This window comes from Humulus lupulus, chromosome 8, assembly GCF_963169125.1.
Source record: "Humulus lupulus chromosome 8, drHumLupu1.1, whole genome shotgun sequence".
In the NCBI taxonomy this organism is placed as follows: domain Eukaryota; kingdom Viridiplantae; phylum Streptophyta; class Magnoliopsida; order Rosales; family Cannabaceae; genus Humulus; species Humulus lupulus.
Window position 1 is genome coordinate 162888965 of NC_084800.1, and position 15736 is coordinate 162904700.

The 15736-nt window shown below is 38.9% G+C and overlaps 1 protein-coding gene across 1 annotated transcript; it reads left to right on the forward strand.

Moving 5' to 3' along the window:
• The first annotated feature begins 8353 nt into the window (after nucleotides 1-8353).
• Nucleotides 8354-14144, forward strand: LOC133796215 (uncharacterized). Its single transcript, XM_062233692.1, has 5 exons — nucleotides 8354-9261; nucleotides 9367-9568; nucleotides 9665-9766; nucleotides 11756-11946; nucleotides 13964-14144. Exons 1-5 carry the CDS (start codon nucleotides 8354-8356, stop codon nucleotides 14142-14144), a joined length of 1584 nt encoding a protein of 527 aa, XP_062089676.1.
• Nucleotides 14145-15736: the final 1592 nt, after the last annotated feature.

Here is a 15736-nt window from a genome sequence, read left to right on the forward strand (position 1 = left end):
AAGCATGGATAGGCGTGGGAGGCCCTATTTATGAGATTAAAAATCATTACCCAAGCCTTTTCATCTTCGATCTCACATCTCATGATTTGGGAAACGTTAAGGCAACGTTTCAAGGACCAAAAAAATGCAACTATGGGTTATTAAAAAGGCTGGAGAATATCAAGAGCCAATTTTTTGAATTTGGAACACAAAAGGTACCAAAATTAATGGAGTATTATCACGTGGTTTTTTCATGGAGATTGCTGCTCGGATTAATTAGCCATACGATAGACTCGGATTAATTATGGCGATTAATGTTTATTAAGTTTTCTTTGGGCAACAAGATCCATATAAAATTACTTAATAAGAATAAGGAAATCCTCATTAGGCTTTCAAAAAAAAAATTCCTCTAAAACCCCTAGGAAAGCTAACCTTAGATCTCGCTATATAGGCTTAACCCTAATTATTTTCCATGGTCTGCTCAACTCTTGACCCTAGTTGGATTATTATAATTTATAAAAATATCACCTTCACTTAATCAACCTATTTAAATAAGTAATTGAAAAGAAGTTTATTAATTTATAAATTTAAACAAATTGCACCCTCTTAGAAAAATAAGCTGATTTTTACTTAAATAAAACTTAGAAGAATTGGTTTTGTTTACTTATTTTGGAGGACTAAGAAAAGGTCTAATTTGCAAAAATTATTATTTTCCTTAGCTACTTGGAAAAATTTAGGCATTGGACTCCTTTTATATTTTTATTATATCTCTACAGAAATTTTAACTATTAAAAAATATTCCTTTCATAGATATCAAATTAACCCTAACATTTGATTTAAGGTAAATTTCAAGTCCTAGACTTGTCAAGATTAAAGTAGAATTAAAAACTTAGTGTTGAAAACTGCTTACTCTGTGACAATTTAAAAAGTTTTGAAGGCTATAAAATTAAATCCTTTAACCCAATTTTTCTTTAACTTTTACAGAGCTTTTCTTGGCTACTCCAAAAAGTCCCTTGCTCGTGTTTAGACAAAAATACACATTTTTTTCCAGGTGAGGCTTATCACCAAAAAATGTTGGTTAAAACAATTTATTATTAATCCCTAATATTTCTTAGACTTTGACTAAGCATAAAACCTAATCCGTTTATTATTTTGGAGTAATTTTTCTTTGGTTGAAAATAGGATATGCCAATATTTCCTTCACGAATTTTTACATTAAAAAAACTATTTTCTTGTCCTCCAAAATATAATATTCATTACAAAGATCCAATATCCCAATTTTGTTACTCGTAGGTGCCCGAAAGGTGGGGCATTACACTTAAGAACTATGATTAAAGGTTAAGCATAATAATGATAAGTGGAACTAATAAGCTTACAGTATTTGATTAGAATGTTGTACATAACCCACTAGGATTTCATTTAATCAACATTTTGTGTGGTTAGCGAACATAGATGCAATAAATAAACAAAGGACTAAGAAATTGCCATAATTAATAATCTTAGTCTATTCATTGAAAACAATACAAGTAGGAAGGATCGGGTTGACCAAGAAAGGAACCCCAAATTTTAATGCGAGTCAACTAACAAGGTAAGTTAATCTTTTATTACGTGACTATAATACAAAAACACTTGTTGCATGTTTGCAAGAACACAAGCACATGTATAAACGAATGTTGTAGAAAGTCTAACTAAGAAATTTTTATCCTAGTGGATGCTAGTTGTGAATGGGTTCAAACTAAGGTCATTAGTTTACAAGGCATGCATGCCTATATGAATGCCATAAACTTGTTTTACCGGTGGAGCAAATGGGCTTGCGCGGAGGTGAGTTGATGGGTTGTGTCGGCGGGGTTCAGATGGAGAAATGATGTAAGTTATTCTTGTTTGATATCGCTAGTGAGGTACTATGTACCCAATAACTTTGAATTTGTCTCTATTCCTTATTTAGAAAAATTGTCTTTCCAGTGTTCACCTATAAATAAGGTGTCACTGAGAAATTTTATTAGACTGGTGTATTATCACTTACACCCATAGTAGGGATTAACTAAAGGATTAGTTTGAATCTGTAGCATCTTGTATATTATCATTGTGAGTTACATTTCAATATCTCTTGTTGTTAGGGTTGGTGTCCTAAAAATATGTAATAAGACATTTTTGTTTATGCATGATATAAATGTAAATTTTTTTATAATTGATTGTGTGAATTATTATTGAATTTTTTTATAAATATTTGAAAAATTCCATATTCATGGATAAGAGTATGATCTTGTATGAGAACGAGAGTAGTAAGATCATAGATAATGAAAAAAGTTGTGAGCAACATATTAAAGTATGAAATCTTTAATGAATGGTTACTAGTACAATTTACTAAGCATATATATTAATGTTGTCCGTGGTTTCACTAAGTGACACATGGCATACATTAGGAGTAATTAGGTGCACAGAAAAGCTGGTTAAGCCTCTTGGAGCTCCCAGGAAGGAAAACCATGCCTTTTTATTGAACATTCACCGCCCCCGGAGAAGTATGTTTTCGAGGAAGGTTACTTCCTGAGAACATGCAGAATGTCCTCTCCATGTCTCCTCTTCTATTCAAGTCCTCCAGGCCTGTGAGATCCGTCCTCCGGGCAAGGAGTAGGATGTAAGGTGTCAAGCGCGATGAACTTGGAATAAAAGCAGTCATATGACATTTAACTGCTGCACAAGTTGTGGTGTCAAGTCCATACAAGCCACAAACAAGTTGCCTCATGACGTTGCCTGACATGGGAAAACATGCAGCTACCCCCTGCTGCTATCAAGGACGTGCTATGCCAAAAAGTAGTGGCCTGAAACCTTGTAATTGGACCCACTATGATACATCTGGGCCCACCAACATATTAACTACTGGAATATATTGTTTCTTGTTTATTTAGTACTCTGTTAAGAGATAATAATTGTAATTAGTCCTCATTAGAGAATTAATTGTCCACAGTCATCTATAAATAGGGCTAGGGCACACATTGTAAAGGAATCAAATTTTTTGAATTTATAGCATTGTAAAAATGCTGCCAGAAACTCTATAAAAGGTTGAACCCTAAAGCTTCTCTCATCCTAATACAATTGACTCGTGGACTAGAATTAATTAATAGCCTGAACCACGTAAATTTCGGTGTCTCCATTTGTAACACCACAAGTCTGCTAATAAGGCTTTGTGCCTTGATTAGCATTCCAGGACAGCAATATTTGATTTAATTGTGTTATTATGTGGTTAATTGTGATTTATGTGTATCATTATGTAATTACTTCAATTAAATTATTATATGAGTAGATATGCATGTTTATGTGAATTAAATATGCATGTGGGCCCGTCCGTGTTAATAAGGGCGCATTGGTAATTTTTGCACGTCGATAGCATAAATGTAAATTGTGTGTGTTATGATTGAGACCACAATATTATGGAGATATATTTGTGACGTGTGATTCTTTACAATTCTAGGGAGCGGAATAGCGGAATAGTCACAACGGGGTCGAATACCTGGCTCATAGTGAGCCTAGGGGTATTTTCTGAATGTAGCACGTGTTCGGGGTTATCGAGTAACAAGTAGTCATTTAGCGGTTACTTGGGTATGCCAGGATTAATTGGAGACTATAGGAATACTCGAGGAATTAGTGGAATTTGGAAAATGACGGATTTACTCTTGGTGGTATTTAAGGGCTAGGATTGATCTTAGGGTAATTTTGTAATTTTTGAGGCTAAGGGGTAGACTTGGTTGGACTTATCTCATCAGAACATTTAGGAAAAAAAATAGAACACTCTCAGCTGACCTCTCTCTTTCTCTCTCTCTCCCACAATTATTCTCTCTCTCTTGGTGCTTGGAGGAGCTTTGGGAACTTTGAAGGAATTTACCCAGAAATTGACGGTTTGAGGCAGGAGATTTGGGGAAATCAAGCTTGGAGGAAGTCTAAGGTAGTTCTAGGTCACAATTCATAGCTGGGTAAGCTCTAACCTTGATTTAATTAAGTTTTAGGGTTATTTTTTTTTTTTAGTGTTTTGGGAGTTTTGAACTCAAGAGATTATGTTATGTTGTGGTGAGGATTTTGGTTAAGTTTTTGGGTTTATGTACTACTCTAGGTGTAGTGGAAGTATTTTGGGACTCAAATTTGGCATTAGAACATGTTTGGATCGATTTCCATGGGGGTTTAGAAATCTGAAAACACTGGAAATTCTGGGTTCACAGGGTCGCGCTGCAACACTGTTCTTGAGCGCTATGACCCGTATGAACTCAGAAACCTTACGGGATTCCCTGAATCACCTCAGCACTGCGGCTCTGGCAGGGCACGCCATGACGCATGTTCAGAGAATTGAGAGCTCGGCTCTTTGACTTGTAAAGGACCATGACTCTAAAAATGGGGGCGTCGCGACTCTAATTGAGGGTGTCGCGGCGCAAATAGGGATTTTTGGCCAAATTAGGGTTTTATGCTCGGGAACTGAAATTTAAGGGCTCAGGAAGGATTCTACTACCCGGTTTAGTAGAATTCGAGGTCCTAGAGGCTAGAATATTATTCCAAAGTTTCTAATTGGTTAAGGCCTTGATGAATGTTTATTATTAATGCGTTGTGACTAGGTTTTACCGGCAAGACTCGGGTTTAGGGGATGGTGCTCGGGATCACTCTAGTCAGTTAACTCGGGACACAGGTAAGAAAATTGTTTGTGCCGTAGAGCAGGACATGGCCCGATTATCTTTGTTTGATGTTATGTGTGAGTGTTTATGAGTCTTATGCTATGTTTGTGTAAATTATTACTAATCGACAAAGGCTGGGGTCGGCGAAGGCCGAAATCAGCAAAGGTCAGGATCAACAAGAAGCTTGCTTAATGCGTGCCGCCATGGCATGGCCATCTAGGGTGTTGAACTCACCCGTTTGGTGAAGACCATGAACCCATTGCGTGGTAATGCACCTGGGTCGGCATGGGCCGTTATGTGAATAGTCTATTATTTGTTTAAAGTTATACATTTATTGGAACAAATTGTTGTATGCTATGTGCGTGAGTTTTCTTGTTGGGCCTTTGCTCATGGATGCTCTATGGTGTAGGTAAGGGTAAAGGAAAGGCCGACCAAGCATGATTTGGAGGGCATGGAGTAACGCTTACATGTTTGGCCTACCCGGATGCCACGACTAGGGTTGTTTTGAGGGACATGTTGTAAACAATTAGTTTTGTCGCTTAGGTCGACTGTACTCTAACATTTGGATTGTAAATATATTTTGAAACAGTATTTTAAGATCACAGTGTATCACTTTTATAACATTAATAAATGTCCAAACAAAAAGGCGTGTGAAGGACCTGTCTTCTCTCCCACGATGAAGAAGAAGAAGGTGACTCGGAAGCCTGCATCTTGTGCTCGAATTAAGGAACCCCCTTCAAACCATAAATCTGAGATAGGGATTGAATTGCAAGCTACGGAGTTCGAACAAAATACTCAGGAGGATGTTGATTCATAAGTTCTGTGGGTGATAGTGGTCTAAAGAGGTCGGAGGAAGCATTACTGAAAACGAATTGGGCAGAGGAGTCTGAGAAGGAGGATTTTCGCTCATCAGCCCAATCTCATTGGGCAAAATTTATAGAAAAACATCAGATAAGTGTGGCAGCTAAGCTTCATTATGAGGAGCCCATTTTGACGAATGGCAAGCGTGTTGCTCAAATAGATATGGAAGAGGTTGCAGAGCAAGTACAAAACTGGAATACTGTTATGATTTGTATGGTTTTGGGAGCTAATCCCGCATTTACTGTCTTTGAAAGGTTTGTTAAACAGATCTGGGGACACTTGGGCATTGAACGTGTAGTGAGGATGAATATGGGGCTTACTATTGTCAAATTCCATGATGAGGCCACTTGTAATTTTGTACTAGAAGCGGGACCTGTGCATTTTGACAAGAAGCCAGTGATAGTGAGACCTTGGACTCCAGAGTTGGATACAGTAAGGTTAGTTCATTCTGTGCCTCTTTGGATCCGATTGCCTAATTTAGGCCTTCAATATTGGGGTCAAAACTGCCTTAGTGCTTTGGTTAGCACCATAGGGAAACCAATCATGGTTGATAAATACACTAAGGAACGATCTATGATTAGATATGCAAGGGTCTTGGTTGAAATGGAGATAACAAATGATCCCCCATTTATCATCTACTTTGTGAATGAAAAAGGTCAAGTGCAAGAACAATTTGTTGAGTATGAATGGCTTCCCATAAAATGCAACAATTGCAAAGGATATGGCCATAACATGGCAGAATGTAAGCATAATGGTACAAAATCTTGGGCTAAGAAAACTGTGACTGATACGGTTTCTGCTGGAGATAATACTGCTGCTGAGATTCAAGGAAAGGCTGCAATATCAGATGTTCCCACTGGGAATACTATGGTAACTCAAGAACCTAAAGAGCAACCAGAAATGGCAGGGGTAGTAACCCAAAAGGTTTCTTAGGGAGGGGGAAAACAACAAGAAACCCACCAAACTCCTGAACATAATAACAAAGAAAATTGGGAGGTTCCCAAGAGGGTGGGAAACTTAAAAAGTACTGAGAAGTTAGTGAAAATAGGCATTGGAAAAAGTCAGAACTCCTTCACAATCCTTCAGGAACAGGGGAAACGAGAGATCAAAGGGAACTTAAACCAGTTAGAGGTTGATGGACTGCTCCAATATCATTAGCTGGAATGTACGGGGTATGAATAAGAGGGATAAGAAACATGCAATCTTGAGTCTTTTGAAGATAAATAAAGTTGGTATCGGTGCCTTACTAGAGAATAAATTGAGGAATTAAAAAGTTGAAGATATGATGGAAAAGTTGTTTATTAACTGGGACTATCATAGAAGTAATGCCACTGGAGGAAGAATCTTAGTTATTTGGTAGAAATCTTTTATCAAAGTTCAGATTATGAGTTAAGATTGCTGATATGCTAACTTATTTTGTGATCTCTTTTGTCTATAGCCTAAATACCATGGAGGAGAGATTGGAGTTATGGAAGGGTCTTTCATGTGAACCTGTACCTGCAAAACCTTGGTTGATTGTAGGAGATTTCAATGTCGTTTTTCACTTTGCTAACAGAGCTGGGGGGAAGTCAGTTAGTGCAGCTGAGATTAATGACTCCACTGCCTGGATAGCACAAATGCTGATGGCTAGTCTCAAGAGTATTGGGTCTAAGTATACTTGGTCTAATAGGCAAGATGGGAAGGATAGGGTGTACTCGAAAATTGATCATGCTTTTATCAATGAGTATTGGGTGGATACCTTGCCTAACACCATAGCTGAGTTTCAGTGGGATGTTAACTCTGACCACTGTTATTGCCTCATCAAAACTCAAAAACTTGGAAATCTAGGCACAAAGCCATTTAGATTTTTTAATTTTTGGATAGCTCATCGAGGATTCAAGGAGGTTGTTCGTAGTAGTTGGAACAAGCCTATGGCGGTGAAGGGATTACAGGGGGTGACAAACAAATTGCTCCGGCTTAAACATGTATTGAAAGCATTCAACAAGGAGGAAATTGGAGATGTAGAGAAGGGTTATCATCAAGCTAAGGGTGAATATACTTTGGCTTTAAGCAGAGCTCAAGCTTCCCCTTTGGACATCTCTATTCAGGAAGCTGAAAAAGATGCAGCAGCCAATTATCAAGTTCACTCTAAAATGTACAGAAGCTTTTTGATACAACGAAGTAAAATCACTTGGCTGCAGAAGGGAGATGACAACAACTCTTACTTTCATGCGTGTATTAAAAAAAGAAGAGAGGAGAATAGAATTATGTTCTTTCAGAATAAACAGGGAGTTATTATTGATGACTACAGTCAAGTTGTTACTCATTTTCTGGACCATTTCCATGGATATATGCGAAGCACCAGCACAGCAACAAATAGTATTAATACTCACTGCATTGGGCTTGGTCCCTGTTTAGACAATGAGATGCAGCTGCAGCTCATCAGGAAATTTCGAAAATCAGATGTTAGGAAGGCTTTATTCAGCATTCCTGGTACTAAGAGTCCAAGGCCTGATGGCTTTGGCTCTGAATTTTATAAGGCTATGTGGCAGGACATAGGTGCTGAAATATTTGAAGCCATTCTTGAGTTTTTCAACTCTGGAAAAATTCCTGCTGATCTGAACAAAACTGTCCTAGCTATGGTTCCTAAAACAGAAATGTCGTGCAGTGCTATTGACTACAGGCCCATAGTCTGCTGTAACATAATCTATAAATGCATCTAAAAAATGTTATGCAGCAGGCTTTCGGAGGTCCTTCCAAAATTAGTCAGTCCTAATCAAGGTGCATTTATTAAAGGGAGATTACTGGCCCATAATATCCTTATTTTTCAAGACTTGATTAAAAATTACAATAGGAGGAGTGCTTCCCCGAGGTGTGCTATGAAGATCGATCTTAGCAAAGCCTATGATACGGTAGACTGGTGTTTTTTGGAGGATCTATTGGTTAGTTTGCGATTTCCTACCCGGCTCATAGCTTGGGTGATGGTTTGTCTTCGTGGCACCTACTATGTACTTATGATGAATGGGAGATTGCAGGGGGGATTTCAAGGTGTTAAGGGTCTGCGCCAAGGAGACCCTATTTCTCCATTATTGTTTGTCCTGGTAATGGAATATCTCACCCGTTTACTGCAGCTAGGAGCTACTCAGTCTAAGTTCAAGTTTCATCCTCTGTGTAAAAGCCTCAAAATAATAAATCTTTGCTTTGCGGATGATTTAATCATTTTCTGTAAGGCAAATAGAGACTCAATTCAGTGTGTAAAGCAGATCTTTGAGGACTTCTGTAGTAGCACAGGGCTGAAGGCTAATCACAGCAAATCACATGTCTATTTTGGAGGTGTTGCGAACCTAGAAAAGGGTCATTTACTTCAGATTTTACAGATTAAAGAGGGAACATTTCCTCTTAATTATCTTGGTGTTCCAATGAGACCAACAAAATGGAAAGCAGCTGATTGTGATATTATTCTAAAAAAGATTAAACTTAGGCTTCACACTTGGGCTAGTAGGCACCTCTCTTATGCCGGGAGGACTCAACTTATAAATTCTGTTCTGTTGGGGTTGCGTAACTATTGGATGAATATCTTCATGCTCCCTCAAAGTGTTATCAAGGAGATTGATAAACTTTGCATGTGGTTCTTGTGGGGTAACAATGGAACCCGAAGTAACTTCCATCAAGCTTCTTGGTCCAAAGTCAGCTTGCCTAAAGCTTATGGAGGTTTGGGTTTTGGTGAAGGAACAAAATGGAACAAGGCTAAGTATATTTGGGCTATTAGTCATCAACCTGAGGCGATGTGGGTTAAGTGGATCAACACTGCCTATTTAAGAGGTCAAAATTTCTAGAATTATCAACTTAAAGCTGATTCTAGTTGGTATTAGCGCAAACTGTGCCATATCAGAGATACCTTTACTGAAGTGGACATAGATGCGGCAGCTAGTCATGGTTACTTCAAGATTGGTTTGTTCTATAAAAGAATAATCCTCCAAGAGCAAATCAAGTATCATCATTTTGTGTGGAATAGGATGAGTGTGCCTAAGCATCGTTTTATTATTTGGCAAGCGGTAAATGACAATTTACTCACCCAAGACCACTTGCAAAAGGTGCTTCAGCATCTTGACAGCAGCCTTTGCCCAGTTTTTTGTCAACTTGAAGAGAGTCATGAACATCTTTTTTTTCTTTGTAAATGTTCACAACAGGTAACTCACATTATTCAAACTTGGATAGGCTGTAAGTGGCCTCTTCAGCTCAAAGATTGGACTTGTTGGATTGAAGATAGGAGGAAGGGTGTGAAGTCAGAGGTAATGGCCGCGGTGTTTTCAGCAACTTTATATCATATTTGGCAAAACAGGAATTCTTGTATTTTTAATGGATACTCATTTAGGGTGAATGTTATTGTTGATATGATAAAAAGAGATATAGTGCATAAAGTTAGCTTTTTCTCTCAAAAGAAAATGGCAGCCAATGAGAGACTCTTTGTGAGGAATTTATGTTCATTGTAATGTTGTTAGATCCTTCTCTTTGAGGGAGGTTTTTGTTTGTAATTGGGTTAGTGATTAATGAAATATATCTTTCTTGATCAAAAAAAAAAAAAAGTCCAAACCTTTTATACTTAATTTTCAGTAAATGAGCTTTTATTCCGATTTAATAACACTTTTCAATCTAAAAGGTTGATTAGTGAGGTAATGGAACATTTTAAAATCACATGGTAGCGGCTTTAAGGTTGTAGGGCGTTACAACTTGGTAACAAAGCGTGCCAAATTTTATGGTACCTGGAGATTGACTGAACATGTATGCTCACTGCTAGAGACAAGCTCGACTCAGGGTTGGTGGGTATTGAGTGAATTATCTGTTTAATTGTTTAACTAAATTGCCTTATTTTCCTAATTGATATAGATAGAGCATGATGAATATGTTTATGATGTTAGGGCATGGCCCCTTTGATTGCTATGGGTTTATGCTATGCGTACATTGTGTTGATTTAATGTTTGTGGTTGATTGATAGGACTGGGAGGTGGTTTTTGGAGACTGTTATTGTGCCTGATGTGCGACGTCATTGATTGCAGGCATATTGAAGTTATGCCCGATGATCAATTGGACTTCGCGGCAATATGGCTGAAGATGACAATCAGGGTTAGGACCCTCCACCAGCCCCACAAATCTGGCAATAAATGTTTGCAAAAATGCAAGCTAGACTTTAGTGAACTAAAGATGAACTTTGAGAACTGAGGCAGTAGGCCCCTCCTCAGGATGCTGGGTTACAGATTCCATAGGCTGTGGCACCAATGCCAGCCCAGCCTGTGATGGCCTTTGTATGAAAGATTCATAAATCAACACCGTCCCACCTTTGAGGGTGGTCTAGCCCACTATGGGCATAGCAGTGGATGAATATGATTTCTTCCATATTGGATTTCATGAGGGTGGAATGAAATGAGAGGGTGGCTTGTGCCAGCTACATGTTGAAGGATGATGCTCGTATCTGGTGGGAAGTCGTGTCGCGAAGGTGAGATGTGACTACTATGGCCTTGGATGAATTCAGGGATGTTTTCAATGAGAAATATTACAGTGTTGCAGTCCGAGCTGCAAAGGTTGATGAGTTACTAATCTGACCTAGAACAGAATGACTGTCACAAAATATGCTTTAAAGTTTGACCGGTTGGCGAAGTTCGCGCCAGAATTGGTGCCTAGAAATATGGCATGGAGGGGTCGTTGTTGTACATGGATTGAATGTGATGATAGCCCATGATGTTAAGATAACACTGGATCTGAGGACTACCACTTATGCTCAGGTAGTGGAGAAAGCCCTTACAGCTGAGGGGGCTGAAGATCAAATATGGAGAGAAGGTACCGAAAGGCATGATGCTCAGAGGGCGGTGCCTCATTTCTCTGGTTCTATCCGAGGTAGTGGCCCCAGTATGAAGAAGAGAAAGGACATAGATTCTTTTGTTCCTCGTGGTCCAAATAGGAGGGCACGAGGTGCTTTTGGTGGCCATTAGGACGGGTGAGAGAACTAGAGAAGCTTCCCAGAGTGTCCATAGTGCATGCAACGACATCTGAGGGAGTGCAAAGTCAGAGCATGCTTCATCTGTGGGAGTGTTAGTCACTTGAGAAAGGACTGCCCACAAGCCAGAAAGGAGGAACCAAAGAGGACTGACAGCCTCACTCTAGCCAAAGTGTTCACTTTGACCCAGACTGAGCTAGAGGCTAGTCCCTCGGTCGTGAAAGGTAAGATTTCTAGTGCTGGTTCATCATTTATTGCATTGATTGACTCAAGAGCTCGATCATGACAGGTGATAGACCGTTTGTGTAGACCAAGTGATATGTATGCTAGGGGATTCAGGACTTTGTTGCCAGCTAGGGAATCGGCAGTCTCTAGTAGGTGGGTTAAAGCATTACCAGTAGAGATAAACAGTAGGGAGTTTTCTATGGATCTGATCGAATTGGCAATAGATGACTTTGATATGATTCTGGGGATGGATTGGTTATCAAAGTGTGGGGCGACGATAGATTGCAAGCGACGGATGGTGACCTTTGAACTGGAAGGGGAGGAACACTTTGTGTTTGTGGGGACAATGAGTGGACTATGAGTGCCTATGATCTCTGCACTAAAGGATAGAGACCTATTGTAAGAAGGTTGCATAAGATTCCTAGCGAACATAGTGGATACCTTATAGAGTTGGTGCCAGAGGCGGAGAAAGTATCAAAGACACCTTATAGAATGGCTCCAGCAGAATTAATGGAACTGAAGATTCAGTTGCAGAAATTACTCTATCTAGGATTCATCAGATCCAACTTTTCACCATGGCGTGCTCTTGTGTTGTTTGTCAAGAAGAAGGATGGATCCTTAAGAATGTGCATCGATTACAGAGAGATGAATAATTTGACTATTAAGAATAAGTATCCACTGCCCAGGATCGATGACTTATTTGACCAACTACAAGGGAAGGCGGTGTTCTCTAAGATCGACCTTCATTCTGGCTACCATCAGTTAAGGATTAGAGAGGAGGACATCCCAAAGATCGCATTCCATACGAGGTATGGACATTATGAATTTCTGGTCATATCCTTTGGATTAACCAATGCGTAAGCAACCTTCATGGACTTGATGAATAGGGTCTTCAGGGATTACTTTGGTAAGTTTGTGATCGTATTAATCGATGATATACTGGTGTACTCCCAGTCAGAGACAGAGCACGAGCAACATCTCCGTTTGGTACTACAACAGCTGAGAGAGCATAGGATATATGCTAAGTTTAGTAAATATGAGTTTTGGTTGCCCCACGTGGCATTTCTGGGCCACATTGTAAGTAAGGAGGAGATTCTGGTGGACCTAACCAAGATTGAGGCAGTGAGAGATTGGCCCAGGTCCAGCAGTGTACCAGAGGTTAGGAGCTTCTTGGGATTAGTGGGTGCTATTGGTGGTTTGTTGAGGGACTCTCTAGAATAGCAAACTATTGACTGAGTTGACACGTAAGAAGACCAAGTATATCTGGATAGATAGGTGTGAGAACAATTTCAAGGAGTTGAAACAGCTACTTATCACCGCTCCGGTATTGAGTCTTCCATCAGACAGAGAAAAGTTTGTAGTCTACTGTGATGCTTGGAGGAAGGGTTTGGGGTGTGTATTGATGCAATATGGGAAGGTGATAGCCTACTCGTCTAGACAGCTGAAGGAGTATGAGAAGATGTATCCTACTCACGATCTGGAACTTGCAGCGGTGGTATTCGCACTGAAGGTATGGGGGCATTATCTGTATGGAGAGAACTGTGAGATATGCACCGGCCATAAAAGCTTTAAGTATTTCTTTACCCATAAGGATTTGAATATGCACCAAAGGAGTTGGATGTAGTTAGTGAAGGACTACGATTGTCAGGTCTTGTACCACCCAGGAAAGGCCAATGTGGTGGGTGACGCTGAGTTGGAGGGGCCCAGGGCAGTTGTTCAGTTTGAGACAAATATAAGAAATGTTAGCTGAAAAGATGATGAGAGCGGGAATTGAATTGGTAGTTGGCCTGCTAGCCAACATCACTCTTCAGTCCACACTCCTTGAGAGAATTAGAGAAGCACAGAAGGAGGATCCATAGTTGATAAGACACAGTGAGGATATCTTAGCTAGACTGGCTAGAGACTTTTCTATTTCTAAGATTGATCTACTGAGGTATAAAGGTCATATTTGCGCTCCAATGCATTTTGGTATTAGGCGAGAAATTCTGGATGAGTCTCATACCACTCCTTATTCTCTACATTTGGGTATGACGAAGATGTACCAAGATCTAAGGACTTTGTATTGGTGGCCAGGAATGAAGAAGGATGTGGTGGATTATGTGGCCAAGTGTTTAACCTATCACCAGGTGAAGGCCTAACATCAAAGGCTAGTAGGGTTGCTGCACCCTTTATGGAATCCAGAGTGGAAGTGGGAGGATATCACTATGGACTTCGTGGTTGTATTGTCGAGGAAAGTGGGGCATCATGATTCTATGTGGGTGATTGTTGATAGGTACACCAAATCAGCCCACTTCTTTCCTGTTAAAATGACTTATATGGTGGAGCAGTACACTGAGTTGTATGTAAAGGTGATCATGCAACTCAATGGGGCTCCGAGGTCTATAGTATATGACAGGGATCCCACCTTCACCTCTACGTTTTGGGAGAGCTTGCTGAAGGTTACGGGCACGTAGTTGCAGTTCAATATCACCTATCATCCTTAGACGGATGGAGAGCCTGAGAGGAAAATTCAGATACTGGAGGATATGCTACGGGCCTGTGTGCTGGACTTTGGGGGATCTTGGAGTAAGTATCTCCCTTTGATTGAGTTTTCTTATAATAACAACTATCGGGCGACTATTGGAGTGGCTATGTATGAAATGTTGTATAGGAGGAAGTGTAGATCACCCATTCATTGGGATGAGACAGGTGAGAGGAAGTACTTAGGTTCTGAGGCCATTCAGAGGACCAATGAGGCAATTGAGAAGATTAGAGCTCAGATGCTCGCCACGTAGACTAGACAGAAGAGTTACTCAGACATGAAACACAGGAGTGTATATTTTCAAGTCGGTGATAATGTGTTTCTCAGAGTTTCTCCTTTGAGAGGGATGAAACGATTTGGAGTGAAAGGCAAGTTAAGTCCAAGGTTTGTTCGCTTCTAGAACGGGTTGGAGAGGTAGCTTACACATTGGATATGCATCCAGCTTTATCAGGGGTTCACAATGTATTTCATGTGTCCATGCTCCCAATGTTGGTTTTTATTGATCAAATCAGAGATTATACGCAGCGGAACAACAATCAAATTGTAAATTTAATCCCATAAGATTTCTAGATCTACTTCTTCACATGCATATATATATTGAATCAAAGACATGAATAGAAAAATTACCTCAGGTCCTTCCTTGCTGCTATCTTTTTGTATGCAAAAATCCTTGAGATCTCACACCAAGATCTTCCAAAATGTTCTCAGCACACAAAGAACGAGTGTGGGCTCGCTATACAAATAATAGGCAAAATCTATTTATCAGATGTTCTCAACACATGAGATCTGATAAAGTTTGGACCTAGGTATTGTAAAGAACAATGACTTTTGTATATTTCACTGTTCTCTTTCTCTGAGAGAGATTTCTAGATATTTTTCTATCCGTGAAAAGTTACGTTCTGAAAAACTGATATCCTATATTTAATATATCAAATATATTAAAATAAAATCTTAGTTATTTTAAACAATTTGAAAATAACTAATCAGTTATCAGATTTTTGTTTAAATAATAATATTTTAATCATATTACAATATCTCATTATTTATTTAATATTTAAATAACTAAAATTGCAGAACCAAGAAACTGCTCAGTCTCTTATGCGTGTAGCATAGTGACTGTGCACTGTGCTACACGTGTACCACATGCCAGTGATGGCATGTGATTTTTCCCAATTTTTATTATTATTTAAATACCAAAAATCTCAAAAATAAATTAATTCAAAATTAATTATATTTTTGTTAAATCAAATAATTAATTAATTAATTACACATAATTATACAATAATTATGTTTGATACATAGAAAAATATTTTACTTATCACATAAGTCCTTTTTGCCCATTTTTTGTATTTACCTTTGTTAGTGTTTATTTGAGCCATTTCGGGGACCATGGGCCTATAACATTAAGCTCCAATAAATTGAAACTAAATAATTAAACTCTTTAATTATAATAGTTAATTTATTAATTCTGATATTACTCTACTATAAATTCATAATTGCACTCTTTATGTTATAGATATACTT